The 20,544-nt window shown below is 45.8% G+C and overlaps 1 protein-coding gene across 1 annotated transcript; it reads left to right on the top strand.

Annotated features, from left to right (window-relative positions):
* The first annotated feature begins 3,038 nt into the window (after positions 1-3,038).
* KCNE3 (potassium voltage-gated channel subfamily E regulatory subunit 3) lies at positions 3,039-8,990 on the top strand. The gene is made up of 2 exons (XM_055282923.2): positions 3,039-3,227; positions 7,547-8,990. The coding sequence occupies exon 2, from the start codon at positions 7,585-7,587 to the stop codon at positions 7,888-7,890; it is 306 nt and encodes a 101-aa protein (XP_055138898.1). The 5' UTR covers positions 3,039-3,227; positions 7,547-7,584; the 3' UTR covers positions 7,891-8,990.
* The last annotated feature ends 11,554 nt before the right edge of the window (positions 8,991-20,544 follow it).

The raw sequence follows: 20,544 nt of genomic DNA, 5'->3' as shown, positions 1-20,544 counted from the left end.
TGGGAAATAAATGTATGAGGCACAGGACCCTGCCCTCTTACCTCAAAGCGCACAGTTACACACACACATATATACACACACACACACACACAGTATAGTGCTCTAATAAGTCTTCGTGCAAAGCACTTTTGGGAAAAAACAAGACGGAGAGACTAACTGGCTAGGGAGTGAGGAAGGAGGAGTCCCAGGAGAAGGTCTACAGAGATGAATTGGAGCTGGGTCTTGACGGATGAGTAGGAGTTTGCCAGGCAGGTAAAAAGAGGAAGGGCATTCTTGTTTAAGAAAACAGCATGAGCAAAGGCAAGAGATGTGCAAATGCAAGGAATATTTGGAGAGTGGCCTGTAGTTCAGTGTCATGGGTGCGGGCCACTGAGAAGAGCTGTGGGGAGATGAGGCCAGTGTCAGAGTCACATTTCAAGGAGCTTCAGTGGTAATCAGAAGAGTTCAGAGTCTGCCCTACTGGCAGAAGGGAACTTATAGTGGAAAGGTCTGTGGAGGGGAAGTCAAGATACTTGGTTTCTGGCTCCAACTCTGCCACTACTGGGCTGTGAGACCTTGAGCAGGTGATTCCCTTGGGGAGGAGGGTCTATTTTCCCACTGGTCGAATGAGGGGGTTGCACCAACAACATGATCATGAAGATCTCTTCCAGCTCAGATTCTATTCCTCTGTCCTTCCAACTGGATGCTAAGGGCGACTCCTTCAACTCCTCTCCCACTCCACCAGCTCTCCAGTCCACAGGAGTGGTAAGACCACCGAGGGGACAGTGGTAAAACTGTGCACCCCAGGAACTGTCTTTGGATTGCCTACCTGCTCTATGTGACTTTTTCTACCTGCCTCTCTGTACTAATTTCCAGACACTGAAGACGCTCATTCTGAAAGAGTAGCTGAAACGAAGCGACAGGAAAGAAAGACCCAAGGGTAGAGTTTCACTTTTCCCCAGAGCAACCTGAACGAAAACCCCACTAAGATCCCCAGTTCATCCCTCAGATCACAGCTTTATTCCCCAACTTCCAAGTTAGGGGTTGGACAAGCGCAAGGCAAGTGCGTTTTGTGAGAACCTGTTAATGTGTGGGAAATAGGAGGAACAGAGAGTGAACCTGGCTCATCTGGGGAATCAGGAGTAGGTCTGGAGCAGCGGGGTGCATGGGAGATGAGAGCATAAATGAAGGCTAACTCCTCCTCCCAAGCTTACCAACCTCCATCTCACTGGATCATTGACTAAGATTGGCGAGAATCTGTGGTGCATGAAAAGGCCGTAGTAACGAAGTTAGAGGAGATGATGCCCCATGACACTAAGAGGCTGTGTCTGGTGTGATGTGAAGCTTAGGTGTGAGGAAACACTGCCATTTGTAGTGGAAAGAGCACCTGCACAGTACCTCAAACACCTGGGTTCTTGTCTGAGTGCTGCCATTTATGGGCCATGTCATTTTGGACTAGTCACTTCTTCCTTCTGAGCCTCAGTTTCCTCATCTACGAAATGGAGGGGTTGGCCTGGAATCTAGATTCTAGATGATCCTTAAAGTCCCTCTCAGCTTGGCCATCTGCTCACCTTCCTTCCTCACTGGCCTATCTTCTATTTCAAGGCAAGACCTCTCCAAGGCAGGAGCTCTGTCTCTCTCATCCAAGGATCTTGGTAATCAGGGACTCTCCTGAACAAGGAAGCCAAGGAGTTCAGAAACAGTGGCAAAACTCCCCTGTTGCTGACTGCCAGTCCCCAGCTTGAGCCCCAGAGGCAGCCCCAGAGCCCCATAGAGAACCAACCTGTGCCTTCATCAGCTTTCTGTCTCTCCTAACTCAGACAGGAGGCCCTTGCACCCAGGCCCTCTCTCCCATACAAACCCAGCACCTAGAGATGTGGAACTATGGCCTCTTTCCTCCTCCTGTCAGAATCACAAACATCCTAGTCTATCCAGAGAGGCCCTGAGGCATAAAAGGTCTCATGAATCTTTATTCCCCTCATGGAACCGTGCCTCAAAGCCCACCCTACCCTCCACGCTGTCCCCTTCCCCCACCTTCTGCAGAGTCTATCTGCTCCTCAGGCTAGATCGTCCTGGCAGGTGAGCTGTGAAGAAGAAAAATGAGTAAATCCCTCAGTTTGGCTCGGCTGGGATATTAGATGTAAGTCAGTCCCAGGGCTCAGAAGCATCTTAACCTGTGAGGAAAAGGTCCACAGCCTTCTCTAACTTGGGATTTGAGAAGCTCTAGAAAGCCCCCAAAATGCCTCTCCCATCAGCCTCTCTAACTTCCCATGGTCTCACAGCATGGTTTCATGATTCGTATCATCACAGGACGTTAGAACCAACTGGGACCCCTTCATTTTACAGATGCAGACAGAAGCTGAGGCCCAGAAAAGGGAAGTCTTATGTCCAAAGTCACACAAGGAGCAGCTGAGCTGGGACAACTCCCTGGGTTTCCATTTCCTTCACCGTAAAGTGAGGGCATATAGCCTAGATGGGCTCTGAAGGCCCTTCCAGCCTTGCTCTACAAAAAACAACCACCATCTGTGCAGTGTCTAGTGCCAAGCACAACATGATGTTCTTTAACTTTCACAACAAAGCTATGCTACAGATAGTGTTCATTCTGTGATCGTGTTCATATCCTGTCTATCTGAATAGATTGGGTGGTAACACATCATTTGTTCCTATGTAAAATATCAACCCAGCTGCCAGCTGGCATTCTCCCACTCATGTCAATTCCCTTGGGATTTGAAAAGGACCTTGCTAAGGTAACCCTTAGGAAAGGGAATGTTTTAGGCTGCACCATCAGCTGGTCCCTGGGTGGGAGTCCACATGTTAAACAGGTTTCTCATGAAGTCACCCAGTGAAGACACTGTAAGTCTGGAGGTGGGGGACAGCAATCAGAGGCCCTTTGGTCACTGCACAGTTCCTTTAACTACAACCCTAGGCTGGCCTGACCCAGCTGCTGCAGGAAGGGGAGGGGCCGTGGGAGGGGGTCAGAGCCCACAGCAGGACTATTGCACAATCCTTGGGGCCTGGCCTTGGGCAATCCACCCTGGTTCTGAAGTTTGTGCTTTGTGTCTGGTTCCTTCCTTTTCTGCCTTCTCTCCTGCTTTCTAGCTCTGGGCTCTCCCAGCTCCAAAGTCAATACTGAGATCCCAGATGTGTCCAGAGACATCCTGAAGAGGCTCGGGGGTGAAGGAGCCTTAGTGTGTCCACAAAGAGACTCCTGAAACTGACTGAGAGCCAGCGGATTTGCCAGCGGTCTGGTGAGTCTTCCAGATTGAGATTTCCCTCCCTCTCCTTGTCAGTTGAAACCCCTTTCCAATGATACCTAAGAAAACTGAATGGTAACTGCCCTGCCCTGGGATGGAGCTTGGGACGACTAGGAGCTTTCACCTTCACTGTATGTGCTGCGTCCATTCTTTTTTTTTTTTTTTAAACCTATGTGCACATATTTGCTTCTTGAAATTAAAAAAAAGTTTTTAATCCTCTTCTACATAATACAAGTATGCGCTCATAGCAAGCCTTGAAGGAGGAGGAAAAGGTTGATCATCTTTCTTTGTGGGTTTTTTTTTTTTTTTTTTGAGACAGACGTCTCGCTGTGCTGCCCAGGCTGGAGTGCAGTGGCGTGATCTCGGCTCACTGCAACTTCCACCGCCTCAGCCTCCTGAGCAGCTGGGAATACAGGTGTGTGCCCAGCTAATTTTTGTATTTTTAGTAGAGACGGGGTTTCTCCATGTTGGCCAGGCTGGTCTCGAACTCCTGACCTCAGGTGACCCACCTGCCTCAGCCTCCCAAAGTACTGGGATTCAAGGAGTGAGCCACCACACCTGGCCTATTTTTTAAAATTGTGCTTAAAACACACACACACACACACACCATAAAAATGTACCATCTTAGTCATTCTTGAGTGTACACTCAGTAGTGTTAACTAGATTCACCTGTTGTGCAGCAGATCCCCAGAACCTCTTCATCTTGTAAAACTGAAACTCTATACGTGCCATACAACAACTCCATGATAATCTCTTTTGGTAGGTGGGGAAACCAAAGCCCAACCAGGGAAAGGAACTTATTTCCTTCAGAGTAGGCTCCTCCAGACACTTACACTGTTTGTTTGTTGTCTACCTATGAAATTGCCTGAGGCCCCTTCCTCCTTCAAACGTCACTTAGCGATTTCCTCCTCAGGTTCACGTCTGTCTCTACCCCTACTTCCCCATTTTATCCTCTCTGCCCCAACTCATGACTCAGCATCTTGCACTAAACTATTTCAAGACTCTTGTAGCTGGGATCACTGCCTCAATTCCAGCTCCCTCCAGTCCACATGACAGCCAGAGTATCCTTTCCAGGCACAGATCTGACCATTTTATCTTCTTTTAAAATACCATTCCATGGTTTTTCCCTAGCTACAGAATAAAGTTCCAACTCTACAGCGTGGCACTCAAGGACCCCCATGATCTGGATCCTCTCTCTCCTGTCCCACATCCTACGCTATTCTTCCACACATCTTACACTCCAGCCTCTTTATGCTACTTTCCATTCTTCTAAACATTTACACTTTCTTGTTCTGCCTTTGCTCATGTTTCCTTTGTCTTCTCTGCTTCTTAAAAACCCTTCAAGGTCCAACTCAAATGCCTCCATCACTGTGGACACTCTCTGAGCCTTGATCAGTATCCATCACTTATTCCTTTCAGCCTAAGTAGCTCCTGGCTTGTCCCCTGCATTGTATCAGAGCCCCTGGGTGAAGGCACTGGATCTGAGCCACCCCGAACTCCCATCACAGGGCCTGGCCCATATTGGTGATAACTATCTGGATGATTTTTTGAGTTATTTATTTCATCATGCAACTCCTACTTGGTATTGGCCCACACGAGGGAAGCAGCAGCCACAGAGTTCTTGCCTGACACATGGGGTAGTAGATGAGAACGTATATCTCCTGGATCTTAACTCAGTGAGCTCTTGTTCTTTTCCCCTCCTCCATCCAGACAAGACAGCACAAGTACTAGATGGCAGAGGGCCCCAAAGGCCTTGCATAAAATGCTGCCCAGTCCTGGCTGATTGCGTTCATAGAGCCATTGATGAATATTTATCATGGTCAGAATGATCATCTTTTCCAGGGAAGAGATCTTATGGTTAATAGTCACATTAGTTAACATTAGTTTGTTAACAGTTCTACCCATATGATGGAGGGCTGAATGCTTGACCCATAGAGAATTCCTTAAAGTGAACATCTTTACTAGAAACTATTGAGAGAAGGAGAGCACCCAGCCAATCTAGAAAAGGGGAATACCCAGCCAGTCTCAGGGTAGTACCCAGGGAAAGGAGAACACCCAGTCTCAGGGTAGTCCTCCAGATTGGGGGAAGAGACATAACCCTGCTGACCAGACACATGTGGTCTGATGATATCCTTATCAAAAACAAGAGGACAGCCACATATTGCCTTATATGTAAGTGCTGGGGGGGAAGGGAAGGCTGTGATGATAAAGGTGGTGTAGTGTGGCTGAGAGGTGGGGAGCACTGAATGGAGGCTTCCTAAAGGAAGTGAGTGTGGGGCCTTGTTTACAGGGAATGACATACGGTTTTTCAGAGACAAGGATGCAAGTCTGTTTTAAGATGTTCTTTCTGGCTGGGCGCAGTGGCTCATGCCTGTAATCCCAGCACTTTGGGAGGCCGAGGTGGGCGAATCACAAAGTCAGGAGATCGAGACCATCCTGGCTAACATGGTGAAACCGTCTCTACTAAAAATACAAAAAAATTAGCCTGGCGTGATGGCGGGCGCCTGTAGTCCCAGCTACTCGGGAGGCTGAGGCAGGAGAATGGCGTGAACCCAGGAGGCGGAGCTTGCAGTGAGCAGAGATTGCACCACTGCACTCCAGCCTGGGCGACAGAGCGAGACTCCATCTCAAAAAAAAAAAAAAAAAAAAAAAAAGATGTTTTCTATATTATAGACTAAGGATCTCTGAGAAGAGGGGAAAGGAACATTTATAATCACTTACTATATGCCAGGTACATAATGACTTTATTTCAGGAGACAAGATAGTTGGCGTGCTTGTGTCTTCTTTTTGTGGGCAGGTAAACCCCAAGCCAGACTGAGAACTCCTTTCACTCTCCCACCCTCAGGCCCAAGCTGTTCTTCTCTTCTCCAGTGCCTGCAGTGGTTACCAACCTGTTCCCGTTTCCCTGACCACCTCCTTTCCAACAGAATTTCTACAAATAGCTAGGAATATCTAGTCTTTGGGAGACAGGATGCTTGAGAGGGCAAATGATCCAGCTTCTGGCCTCCAGGTAGGATGAAATTTAAACCATCCCCAGGTGTCTTCCAAAAGGTGTCCGTGGAGTCTTTTTTTTTTTTTCTTTTGAGACAAAGTCATTCTCTGTGGCCCAGGCTGGAGTGCAGTGGCTCTATCTTGGCTCACTGCACCCTCTGCCTTCTGAGTCCAAGTGATTCTCCTGCCTCAGCCTCCCAAGTAGCTGGGATTACCAAGCGCTCACCACCACGCCCAGCTAATTTTTGTATTTTTAGTAGAGACGGGGTTTCACATGTTTTCCAGGCTAGTCTCCAACTCCTGACCTCAAGTGATCCACCCGCCTCACCCTCCCAAAGTGCTGGGATTACAGGCGTGAGCCACTGTGCCCAACCGGTCTGTGGAGTCTAAAGAGAACTGCGCTGAAGGAGAGTTGTGATGAATGCCTTCTAATGGTGCTGCACAGTCCTGCTGAGAGCTAGCATGGAAGTGGAAGCAGCTCTAAGCTAGCCACAAAAAGCAGGGCTTTCTGTCTTGGCTCTACCTCCAATATTCTATGATCATGGACAAGCCACTTATTCTATCAAGGCCTCAGTTTCCCTGTGTATAAAATGGAAGTTATATTAAATAATCCTTAAGGTCCTTCTAACCTAAAGTTAAGTGATTTATAGAATCCAAAGAAAGGAGAGATTAATATGGGTTCTGATGGTCAGGGAAGGCTTTATTCTACAATTATTTATTGAATACTTACTTATTGAATGCTGTCATAAGTGATTGCATATAGCAGTGAGTAAAGCAAATATGGGCCCTGCCTTTATTGTTTAGTGTATGGTCTAGTGGAGAAGACAAACATGTAATCAAGTAGCTAGAATAAGCTATTGTATTAGTCCATTTTCATACTGCCATGAAGAAATACCCAAACCTGGGTAGTTTATAAAGAAAAAGAAGTTTAATGGACTCACAGTTCCACATTGGCTGGGTGGGCTTCACAATCACGGCAGAAGGCAAAGGAGGAGCAAAGGCACATCTTACATGGTGGCAGGCAAGAGAGCAGGTGCAGGGGAACCACCCTTTATAAAACCATCAGTTCTTGTGAGACTTATTCATTATCATGAGAACAGCATGGGAAAAACCCACCCCCATGATTCAGTTACCTCCTACTGGGTCCCTCCCATGACACATGGGGATTATGGGAGCTATGATTCCAGATGAGATTTGGGTGGGGACACAGCCAAACCATATCAGCCATGATGCTAGGATTTTACCTGGGATCTGAAGGAAGGAGGTCATTTGAGCTGCAGGTGACAGAGCCATCCCCTCTCTCTTTTCTCTTGCCACCACAGTGTCTACCGAGTCTTCCCCCACCTCAATCTCTGTTGCTATGGAGACTACCAATGGAACTGAGACCTGGTATGAGAGCCTGCATGCCGTGCTGAAGGCTCTAAATGCCACTCTTCACAGCAATTTGCTCTGCCGGCCAGGGCTGGGGCCAGACAACCAGACTGAAGAGCGGCGGGCCAGCCTACCTGGCCGTGATGACAACTCCTATATGTACATTCTCTTTGTCATGTTTCTATTTGCTGTAACTGTGGGCAGCCTCATCCTGGGATACACCCGCTCCCGCAAAGTGGACAAGCGTAGTGACCCCTATCATGTGTACATCAAGAACCGTGTGTCTATGATCTAACACGAGAAGGCTGGGATGGTGGAAGACCAAGACACCTGGGGATTGCGTCTGGCGCCTCCAGAACTCTGCTGTGGACTGCATCGGGTCTCAGTGTCCCTATCTGTAAGATCAACAAGAAACAGGGCTAAGGGAGGTCATCACTGGGGTGGAAGAAGAGGGGTTGGTAGACTGAAGCCTTGTGCATAAGGATTTTTTCCCAGGAAAAGATAGACTTTATAAACAGTGGGAGCCCGTGAACAAATATATAAAAGTAGCAACAGATAATGACCAATAACTGGTTCAGTGGCTGGAGCACTGGGGGCCTGGAGTTTGGAGAAAGGAGAAGAAGTTGTAGCAGAGGGAAATGAGACAGGAAGATGCTCTGGGTACACGTTTTTTATGTGTTATCTTCAGCCATGAGAAGCGGTGATGATTATCCCATATCACAGATATGATTTACTACCACCACCCTGCCCCCGCTCACATGAAGAAAGCAGGACAAGTGCTGTGCTGCCCATTTGGGCCTGAGTAGTGCCATGATTGGAACTCAGGAACTCTGGCCTCCTTGCCTAGTGCTTTTCAAAACTCTGTGCCACACAGGAGTGGATCCAGGCCTGAAGGTCATACAATTCTGGGGACTCTCTTTAAGAAAAAGAATTCTAAAATATCTTACTTTTGCAAACATTACGAAAATATACTGCCACATTAATATGTTGCTAGGGCCCCTGCTAGGACCTTAAGAAGGAGCTCATGTGAGTCAGGACCCTGAATGTTAGGCCTCGTTAGCTCTATGGTTCATATGCTTCTTGAACCAAGTCACAGGGCACTTCCCAGCCACATTGCCAGCCAACAGGACTAAACTACCTCCAAAGCAAGCAGCCTTTTCAGTTTTGATTGAGTGATGTGAGAAATTTCTTTTCTTTTTTTTTTTTTTGAGACAGTCTCCCTACGTCACCCGCAGCAACCCAATCTTGGCTCACTGCAACCCCCACCTCCCAGGTTCAAGCAATTATCCTGCCTCAGCCACCTGAGTAGCTGGGATTACAGGTTCCTGTCACCACACCCAGCTAATTTATTTATATATATATACACACACATATATATATACACACATATATACACATATATATACACACATATATACACATATATATACACACATATATATACATATATACACACATATATACATATATACACACATATATACATATATACATACACACACACACACACACATATATATTTAAGTAGAGACAGGATTTCACTGTGTTGCCCAGGCTGGTCTCCAACTCCTGGCCTCAAGTTATCTGCCCATTTTGGTCTCCCAAAGTGCTGGGATTACAGGTGTGAACCACCACGACTATCTGAGAGAAGTTTTCTGATGTCATGTTGAATCTGCTTCTAAAAGACTGATATTGCCAAGGTGGGTGGATCACCTGAAGTCAGGAGTTCGAGACCAGCCTGGCCAATATGGTGAAACCCCATCTACTAAAAAAAATACAAAAATTAGCCAGATCTAGTGGCGGGTGCCTGTATTCCCAGCTACTTGGGAGGCTGAAGCAGGAGAATTGTTCGAACCCAGGAGGTGGAGGTTGCAGTAAGCCAAGATCGCGCCACTGCACTCCAGCCTGAGCAACAGAGCAAGGCTCTGTCTCAGAAAAAAACAAAAAACAAACAAACAAAAAAGACTGATATCGCACCTACAATATTATTGTATTAAAAGAAGCAGAGTATGAGAGACAGGTACATGGTCCAGTAGGAAGAGAAGCAGCCCTGATTCTACCACTTAAGGTGATGTATGATCTTAGGCTGGACACTTCTCTCTCTCATCCGTTTTCCTCTTCAACATAATGAAATAGACTTGAAAGTCTCTAAGGCTGTGTCAGTTCTGACATTCTAGGCTTCATATACATTAAGTTGAGCCATATGTAATCACTGTGTTTGTAGGTTAGAAACAGCTGAGTATCATAGTTCATATATGGTTCCAGCTAATACATGCAATGTGGCTGGTGAATACTTCTGAATTCAGAAACTATCCCAAATCTCAGCTAGAACCATCCACTGTTCTGTTTGTCTAGTTTCAACTTAAGGGATCTCCATGTGGTCCCCGGAAGTACCCATTGAAACATGCATATTTGTGTATAGCAGAACTCTGAAATAATATTTTGATAGCAGTTATCTCTGAGGAATTGGGTTATGGGTGATTTTCCCTTTCCACATTATAAATTTATGTAATATTTGACTGACTTGACCATAAGTATGTTACTTGTATAATAAAAGGAAAAAAGGTACTTCTATCTTGACAAAATAAAAATAAAAGCCTTTGGGTTCTTGAATGGAGGATCATGGAACACATTTGCTGCCATGTACAGTTATGTTGATGCTCTGCAAACCTGTGCTGAGCCCTGTTGCTCAAGCACTTCCTCATCTCTTCCTGAGGGAGAAGGTGGAGACTTCCTTAAGGAGATGTGACATATGGGAAGAAAACAGATTCAGAAATTTACAGCAGATAGGACTTTAGACACCACCCAGCCCAAACTTCCAAATAAAATATGGAACGCAATTGGGCATAAGAATGAATGGTTAGATGATGAATACCATAAGGATTTTGAGAAATGAAATTGACTAGGAGGAGTCAGACACTTGAACTCATTTAGCTTTTAAAACTCTCATAACAACCCTATGTAGTAAGTAGGTATTCCTTACAAGTACTTCCACAGAGATGTTTCTGCCCTAGCACCTTCATGTACCTTCAGACCAATTTAGGTCCCATGGTAGAACTTGAGAGAGGTGGAACTTGAACTGGGCTTTGAAAGCTAGGACAGAGCTAAATGGGCAGAGTGAATGAAGGGATCAAGATCAGGGAAGCTTGGAGGCAGATGTTGGGGAGCTCCCTCCTGGAGAGGGCAGATAGGCTGGGGAGACAGCAGGAAGCAGGCCTCCTGGGGCTACTCCATGACTTCAGTGTCCCCAGTGGAGAAGGCTCCCCTTCACACAGTCCTCACACTCCATGGGCATAATCATAAAATAATACAAATTATTTTGGTTGCGAGTTATAGGCACCCGATGTATATTAGCATAAGTACAAAAGGGAATTTCTGAGGTGTATGGGGTAGCTCAAAGTTTAAAGAAGGAGCTGCAGACACCAGGGCAACTCCAGGGATCTCGGGGCCTGGAACAACGGATCTGTCTGAATTCACAAACTAAGAACTTGGTATGTTTCCTTACACACACCCAGGTTGGGCTAAATAAAATTCTAGGATTTGAAGGGAGTAAAATTTAAACATTCTAATATCCTGTGGTGGGCAGGCACAGTAGCTCAGGCCTGTAATCCCAACACTTTGGGAGGCTGAGGAGGGTGGATCTCTTGAGGTCAGGAGTTCGAGCCAGCCTGACCAACATGGTGAAACCCCATCTCTTCTAAAAAAAAAAAATACAAAATTAGCCAGGTTTGGTGGTGCACGTCTGTAATCCCAGCTACTTGGGAGGCTGAGGCAAAAGAATCTCTTGAACACGGGAGACAGAGGTTTCAGTGAGCTAAGATCGCACCATTGCTCTCTAGCCTGGGCAACAAGAGTGAAACTCCGTCTCAAAATCTATATATCTATATCTATATCTATATCTATATCCATATCCATATCTATATCTATATCTATATCCATATCTATATCTATATCTATATCCATATCTATATCTATATCCATATCTATATCTATATCCATATCCTATAGGCACTTCACGCAGCCCTCCCTCCAACCCAGTTGTCTGGGAGCCTGTCCTGCGACCTCTTATAGGTCAAAGCCTGTAGGAGCTTTGTCTTCACGGGTTCTGCCCTCTGCTGGCCAAATCCCGGCACATCGCCTTAAACCCTCAAAGCAAAACCAATCATGGATTCAACAGGTATTATTGAGTGCCTACTATGTGCCAAGCATTCACCTAGGCACACTTGGAATACATAAGTAAACAAAAACATCCCAGGAATCCCTGCAGTAATACTTAAGAGCATTTACTGCATGCCAGGCATTGGTCTAAGCGTTTTACACACTTGAATTCATTTAGCTTTTAAAACCCTCATAACCACCCTATGTAGTAAGTAGGTATTCTTTACAAGTACTTCCACAGAGCCCAGTTGTTTTTGACCTAGCACCTTCATGTACTTTCAGCCCAATTTAGGTCCCATGGTACACACAGCCCAGAGCATGGATCTGAACAGTCTCCAGAAATGAATGAGAAAGTGATTTGGGAAAAGGATGGCAGAGTACTGACACCAGTGGCCTGAAGTTGGGTTTCCTAGAAACAGACCTTGAGACAGAATTTTTTTTTTTTTCGAGACAGGGTTTCACTCTGTGGCTCAGGCTGGAGTGCAGTGGCCTAATCAGGGTTCACTGCAGCCTCGATTTCCCTGGCTCAAGCGATCCTCCCGCATCAGCTCCCCAAGTAGCTAGGACTACAAGGCGTGTTCCATCATATCCAGCTAATATGTTATTTTAGTAGAGATGGGGTCTCGCTATGTTGCCCAGGCTGGCCTCAAACTCCTGAGCTCAAGCAGTCCTCCCGCCTCAGCCTTCCAAAGTGCTGAGATTACAGACGTGAGCCACCACACCTGGCCATCCGACAGACATTTATTGATGGGAAGTGTTTTTCAGGAAAAACCTGCAAGGGAGAGAGTGGAGTAGACAGGAAAGGGAAAGTACCATACAAAGTGTGTCTCGGTCACATCTAGCCTTGGCCTGATCCACGGGGAACTGTTATATATGGGGGCATAAGTCCCACAGCAGAATTACACTCCCTTGAGGCAAGGCAGTTGGCCTTTTGTATCCCCAAAGCAGTCAGTCACTGGTTGTGGGCCACCCTAGCAGCGAAGAGGGACAAGAGGATTTTGAGGAGGTTCCCATCAGCTGAGGGGAAGGGAGCAGCTGTGAGCTACTGCAGAATAGAGCTGTGGAAGAAAGGTAAGCAAAGGAGTGCTCTTGGTTGGAGACTAGCAATAGCCTCGTTCCTTGAGAAGGTTCTGAAGCTCTTTTTTCACACAGAATTGGCCCCACCTTTTGTGACCTTATTTTACTACCCCGTATCAGTCATTGGCTGCTAGTTGCGACAAAGGTACTTACCCTCACAGGGTGTGCTCATATTTGACTCAGGCCAAATCTCTGGGGATGGGGACAGCTCTAGACTGATGAAGGCAGCCTGGTGAAGGGGGCCTTTGGGGCCCCATCAGCATCCATGATAGCTGTGCTGTTGGGGAAACGAAAGTAGAAGCAGAGTGTCACACCTTGGGAGCTAGTTTAAGAGTTTAAGAGACGAAAAGCACACACCAAATAATGAACAAAAATAAGACAATACCAAATAGAACTAAGTAGGAAACAGTATCATTAAGCATCAGAAAGTGTGGGGGACAGATACTAATGTGGTGGTCAAGAAGAGGAGAGGACATCGGGCACGGTGGCTCACGCCTGTAATCCCAGCACTTTGGGAGGCCAAGACAGGTGGATCACTTGAGGTCAGGATTTCAAGACCAGCCAGGACAACATGGTGAAATCTCCTGTCTACTAAAAACAAAAATACAAAAATTAGCTGGGTGTGGTGGCATGCACCTGTAATCCCAGCAACTCAGGAGGCTGAGGCAGGAGAATCACTTGAACCCAGAAGGCGGAGGTTGCAGTGAGCTGAGATGGCACCACTGTACTCCAGCCTGGGTGACAGAGCAAGACTCTGTTTCAAAAAAAAAAAAAAAAGGTGGGGACGGGTGTGGGGAGGGGGAGAGGGAAGTTCATGCATGTTTCTGGGAAGAAGTAGAATTTGTGGTGGAATATGAAGAACTGGTAGGATTTGGTTAGAAAGCCCAATGAAGGGCCAGGTGTAGTGGCTCACTCCTGTAATCCCAGCACTTTGGGGGGCTGAGGCAGGTGGGTCACCTGAGGTCAGGAGTTCGAGATCAGCCTGGCCAACATGGTGAAACCTCATCTCTACTAAAAATACAAAAATTAGCCAGTCATGGTGGTGGGCACCTGTAATCCGAGCTACTAGGGAGGCTGAGGCAGGATAATTGCTTGAACCAGGGAGGCGGAGTTTGCATTGAGCCAAGATTGCACCATTGTACTCCAGTCTGGGCAACAATAGTGAAACTCTGTCTCAAAAAAAAAAAAAAAAAAAAAAAAAAAAGAAAGTCCAATGTAGGCTGGGTGTGGTGGCTCACACTTGTAATCCCAGCACTTTGGGAGGCCAAGGAAGGAGGATCACAGGAGCATCCGAGCCCAGGAGTTCAAGACCAGCATGGGCAACATGGTAAAACCCCATCTCTACTAAAAATAATTTTTAAAAAAGCCAGGCATGGTGGTGTGTGACTGTACTCTCAGTTACTCAGGAGGCTGAGGTGGGTGGATCAACCTGAGCCTGGAAAGTCAAGTGGCTGCAGTGAGCTGTGATAACGCCACTGCACTCCAGCTCTCAAAAAATTAATTAATTAATTAATTAAAATAAAATAAAAAAATGAAGGTCCAGTATAGTATGATGCAAGCTCAGTGTTCAAAGTAGGTAGATGGCTTTGTTCTACTCAAACATTCAGAGACTGAGGATGGCAACTGCCGTCTTCAACGTGTAGCTTCCAAGGTCACTCATTGTCAAAGCATTTTCTGGTTAGTGAGGAAAGAAACAGAATAGAATACCAGGGTCAGGGACTTACTCTAAAGAAAGCAAGGCAAAAGCTGCGTACATCTCTTCTGCTCAGCTCCATTGACAAGGGCTTAAACACCATGGCCACAAACTGGCTGCAAGGGGAGCTGGCAAATGAGGTGCCTATCTGAGTAGTCAAGTCCCAGCCAAACATCTATCACTATGGAATAAGGAGAGAATGGTTTCTGGTGGACAGCCCCAGAAATCTTCACCCCACCCTCCTCACTCTCCCCCACAGGCTCCTGTCTTCACCCCACCCTCCTAAGTCTCCCCTGCAGGATTAGTCAAGATAAAAACATTTATAACCCTGCTGGGAAAGAAGAAGTGCTGTCACTCTGATTATATCATGTTTTGGAGGGAGGGGGTGAAGACGGGAGCCTTTTGAGTATAACTTATCCTATCCTGGGAGTGTGACTTTTGCTCTTTTTTTTTTTTTTCTTCTGGTACAGGTGAGTCTGGTCTCTCCTCTCATTGGAATAATATCCAAGATTTCTGTTTAGGCATCGGGGAAATAGACAAAGCAAGGCTTTCAGCCAACCTTGTATAGAAAAAGAATCTTCTTTCAGTTGCTGCTAAGAAACCAAGAACATTATTTCCCTGGATGAAATGAGAGAACCATTTGTGACAGTGGTTGAACTGTGATGGAGAATGAGCTCCTGGGAACGAGAAAGTCAGAAATTCATGAACAGGAAAAAAAATTAATATTTGATGAACAACTGAATTCCTCACTGCGTGTTGCCCTGGGACACAGGGAGCTGTCTCACCAAGGTTACAGCTCCTTCTTGGAGCGGCTCACAACCAATGAGGGGCTGATACAGGGATCCAAAGGTCTGATTCCATCCCCGATTTGGGGCAACTCTGAGGGGCCATCTGAGCTCCAGAGTTCCCCATAGGATCAGCTGAGGCTTCAGTGGCAACCACACTGTGCGTTAGCTTCTTCCTCTGCCCACCCCTGCTTTCTCACTTCCTATTTCCCAAGAGTACTTCCCCCAACAACCTTCTACATGCGATTCTCCATCTCAGTCTGTTTCCAAGAATCCATCCTTTCCTCAAGAACTGTGCCCTAACATGGAGTCCATTCCAAAGTCAGTACCAGTGATAACAGAGCAATGGGATGATAGAATGTAGATGAGGCAGTTAGTGGTTCCAGCAAACCAAAAAGATGACAAGGCAGTGAGAGACCAGCAGTGTAGGAAACAGCCAACTGTATTCATTGAAAAAGAAGAACTAGCCACTAGAGGGCCCAGCACTACAGGTTTACAGCTCTGCTGCTACTTTTTAGAGCACAGAATTTTGCCCTTCATCTGGCAGACATCCAGCATAATTGTCTACACAGTGAGGGAACATTGTTGGCCATGCTTCCTTCTCTTTTACCTATTCTGGAGACACCAGTGTCCTGGCCTGTTCCGATACCCTAGCACCAGGCCCGCATGCCGTTACATATGAGCCTATTCCCAGAAATCGAGGCTTCCAAAGCCTGTTTTTTCTACCCACTGTTCTCATTGTTCCAAGGGACTCTGAAGATGTGAAATGTGAAATCCAAATAATTGGTTGTGACCATCCTCACCTAGGAATGGAGAGAATCAGCAACATATTGTCTAGTCCTGCCACTTTCTCTACCCCCCATCCCCCCACCTACCAATTTGTAATAAAGACACACAGACTTAGATGCAAAATATAGTAGCCAAGGGAGAAAGGGGATATGAGAGCCTTCTCAGAAGGTGAAAAAGTTTGAGAACATTGTGTAACTGAGTGAATTAATGAATTATTTCTACCATGGATTTATTTAAAGACTTAAAGGAAATTTTCTTCTGCACCCTATTTGGAAGGACAGCCCTTTGTAGGTTGGGGGACTTCCCTTACCTCAGGAGGAAAATATTGGGAGGTCTCTATACATTTCTCAAGGGTCAGAGTTAGATTGTCTGTGAGAGGGAAAACTCTGAGGATTAAAGGGACAAGAGCTGGATTCTACAAGACCAGGAGGATGGAGGGGTGGTGGAAATCAGCCCGTGAACTTCCCCCACTGCCCTCCTAGTATCTCTGGCAGTGATGAGTACAAAGACACCTGGGGGATAATTACCAAACCATAGCTTTGGGACCATACAGGAGTTCTGGGTGGCCAGGTTTACAATGGAAGCAGTAAATGTCTTGTGCAAGTGGGCCAGATACCTCTGGCTGCTCCACACCTGCTCGGACAATGAGCACCTTCACCACCACTGCAATGGACTGAGACGGTCCCCCAGGTTTTCTGGATTGGGTAAGCCCTGGGGTTTTTGCATCCCCACAAAGTCTCTGAAATTAGATGTTCCACAAACCTGGCAGGTGGGGGTGAAGCTAAGTTTAATTGGATTTGAATTAGACAGATAAAAGTTTGATTTGATTCAGAAAGAAGTAAATAAATATAATGTTCTTCTACTTGCTATAGAGCAAATTAAATGGGTTACAATATTGGGAGCTCTGATATCGCAATAGCAAACCTAGCCTGGCCCAGTTAATAAAAGAATAGTAATACTCTATTGAGGGGTTGCCATGTGTTAGGCAGTGCATTCTTTCATTTAATCCTCACAATATACCTGTGAGGTAGACTGAGACTTAGAGAAGTCAAGTGGGTTGCCCAAGGTCACATGGTTAGTAAATGGCAAACCAAGTTTGTTGGACTCCATGTCTAACTCCTATAGCCATTCATTCCCTGTTGTCTAGCCATTCATTCACTGACATCTAATCCATCATTTACTAATCTGTTTAGCCAGATATGCACTCAGACAGTAAACAGAATTAACAGTTATTCTGTTCCTTAAACAATGAGACAGACACAGTTGTAGTTTAAAGAACAAAAGAATCTCAGAATCATAGAATGTTTGCACTGGCAGCTGGTCTAGTGGGAAGAGCAAAGCTTTAGAACCAGGTGGACTAGATTGGAATCTTGGCTCTGCTATTCATTCTGTATGTGACCTTGAGCAATTTATTTAACCTAATTCTCAGCCTCCATATCTGTATATCACAAATATATGCACATTCTCACTAGACTAATATGAAGAGTAGAGATAATGTCACATGGAACCAGTGCAAAAATGCAAGTCCCAGCATAAAATGAAAATGCTGGCACCTTGTTCAAAAATTACCAATAATTTAAAGATGGTGACAGCAGAGTATTAAACCAAGTGTGGGGGCCCTTGTAAGCATAGGCCATGATGGCACATCCACAGCCTGGCACAGAGTGGGTCTGCAATAAATTGTAGTCCTTTTTCTCTCTAGATCACTGATTATAACCCTCTCCTTTTGCAGATGAGGAAACTGGAGTCCAAAGAAGAGTTCAAAAATGCAAATCAGGGCTGGGCGCGGTGGCTCACACCTGTAATCCCAGCACTTTGGGAGGCCAAGGTGGGTGGATCATGAGGTCAGGAGTTCAAGGCCAGCCTGGCCAACCTGGTGAAACACCGTCTCTATTAAAAATAAAAAAAAATAGCCAGGTTCGGTGGCATGTGCCTGTGATCCCAGCTACTCAGGAGGCTAAGACAGGAGAATCACTTGAACCCAGGAGGCGGAGGTTGCAGTGAGCTGAGTTCACCCCACTGTACTCCAGCCTGGGCAATAGAGCAAGACTCCGTCTTGCAGGGGAGGCGGGGCTGGAAACACAACTTAGTACCAGAGCCAAGACCACAACCAGACCTTCTTTGTTCCTAGCCAGTGGTCTTTACCCAGCATTTCCAAAGTGTGTGTTCTATATGATGATAATAGATATTCCATGTATAAAAGTTTCCATCAACAAGCAAGTTTATAAAACACTGGATTAAGATTAAACAGACATCTTTTGCAGAGCTCTTCAGAGACTTTTATATGCAACAGGAATCTCCAAGACAGGGATATAATATGGAACATTGCACAAAAGTATTTGACGTGGGACCCTTTTGCAGGAGCATATTAAGCGTCTCTCCGAACTCTTTCAGAAATGCTACTCTAAACACTGCCCCAGGGTGATGGAAGTTTCCATGGGTTTTGATCTGTGGGGTGTGGTTGTTTTTATTCTAAATTAGAAGCAAATATATTATTTCCACTAGTCCTTTCTGTCAGCATCCCTGTCCCAGCTGACTTGTGAGCCTGAGGATATAAAGATAATGAAAACCAGACTCCAGGAAAAAGCACACTTGTTTAGAGTCACCCAGCTGCATCCATAAGGTAGATGCAACATGCCTCTCTCCCAAGAGTAGAACACAGACAAAACATACACTAGGATCCCAAAATTCTTTCCATTCTGGGTAATTCGCTCACAGATACCACATTGCAAAAGTAATAGCTAAAGTCCCCTATAAAGTCACATAAGAAGCTGAGAAATCAGGATTCGTATCTCAGCACCTTCATTTATTAGCTGTTTGACCTAAATTGATCAATTCACCAGCTTGTCACTTTACTTTTATCAAATACCTTCTTACATCAAATTAAATTAATTTCTCCCTTTGTTGAACTACCATTATTTCATCTGTAGCACTCTCCCCCCAGGACTTTGAGAATCTCTGTGGAATGTAGTTTGAAAATCAGCAGATTGGATGATTACTATAGATCATCCAGTCTATATGGATGGATGAAATCTATACAGAATCTATAGGGAAAGGAACTATAGTTCCTCTCAGCTATAATAGTCTGTGATTCAAATTTATATACAGTTTTGCGACCTATTGCCTCTGCCTATTAAACAAGGACCCTAGTTCCCTGAGAAATGCACCTCTTAATTTCTGAGAGGCCTGGAGAGTGATTCTCACATGCTGAATTGATGAGATGCCAGGTGACTTGGACACTTCTGGAGTTCCCAGTACATAGCATCTATTACATGGAATGCATGGGGGTGAGGAACCTCTCTCTCCCCATCGTGCTATACTTTGTCACATGGGTTTCTAATGGGTAATATTTATGTCCTTTGCTTTCAGTAAGGCAGCTCTTCTATATTTTGCTGATTCCTTCCTAACCCCAGTTTTTTCCCTCTACAAATTCCTAAGCCTGTGCTGCAGCAAGGCCAAGAAACAAATCTGTATGACAAACCTAATGTTAAATGTTGGCTCATTCCTCCTTGATTCTGAAGATTCTATTACTGGATCCATGTTGCCTATCTCCTCACTTTCCTTAAGATGAGTTCTCTCCCAGGAGAGACCCAAAGCCCTCATGAAAAATGGACTTTGGGTGAGTTGGGCCTACTAGGTCGAATATGCCCAATTGGGTCCTCCAGGAAGCAGATGCCAAAATGTAGTGAGAAGTGCCAGAAATGTACTGGGGCGGCAAATGCCTGTGAGGTAGCAGGAGTAGATGCGGGAGCCTCAGATGGTGATGCAGATCTGACACCAGTGAAAAAAAGAGGGAAGGAAGAAGGACCGGGCAGGAGGAGCCTCAGGTTTCAATGCAGCTCTGAGAAAGTCTCAGCCAGGCTGATGAGGAGCCCTAGAGCAGAGACTGCCCATTACAGGAGTCCCATGTTGGGCAGGAATGGGCTGGCTTCCATACGTCTGCAGAGCTTGGTCAGTGGCAGGGAGAAGGCCAGGGTGAGCATGACCAGGGTGTAAACACTGCAGGAGATCCCAAAGGTGCTGCTGCCTGAGGCCGGCCACTAACTGCTGTCCTCCCAGCAGGCTCCCTGTGGGAGACCTGAACAGCTCACTCCTGGTGGCTGCCACATCACGAATACTCACACCTGTGTGAATTCCAAAAGTGGACATAATTTAAGCTCAAACGGAGCCCCAAATGTACATTTATTACAATCTTTTGTTGAGTGTACAAAAAGTGTTGCACTTGGCACAGCAGCAGCCCCACCCTCACCAGTGGAACAATCGAAGTGAAAAAGGACTAGTCTGGGAAGGTTTCAGGTAAACAAGTGAGTTTTTCTTACCATGATTGTCAACAACAGCCTCCATTGTAGATTAACACTGTGTCAAGCTTAGTACAAGAGAACAATTCTCAGGGAGCTTAATTTTGCAATAAAATATTCCTTACACGAGGCACTCAGAGCAGACTTTT

Source organism: Symphalangus syndactylus, chromosome 6, assembly GCF_028878055.3.
Source record: "Symphalangus syndactylus isolate Jambi chromosome 6, NHGRI_mSymSyn1-v2.1_pri, whole genome shotgun sequence".
Classification (NCBI taxonomy): domain Eukaryota; kingdom Metazoa; phylum Chordata; class Mammalia; order Primates; family Hylobatidae; genus Symphalangus; species Symphalangus syndactylus.
Note: the sequence above shows the minus strand (reverse complement) of the source record. Positions and strands in the feature narration are given on the sequence as shown.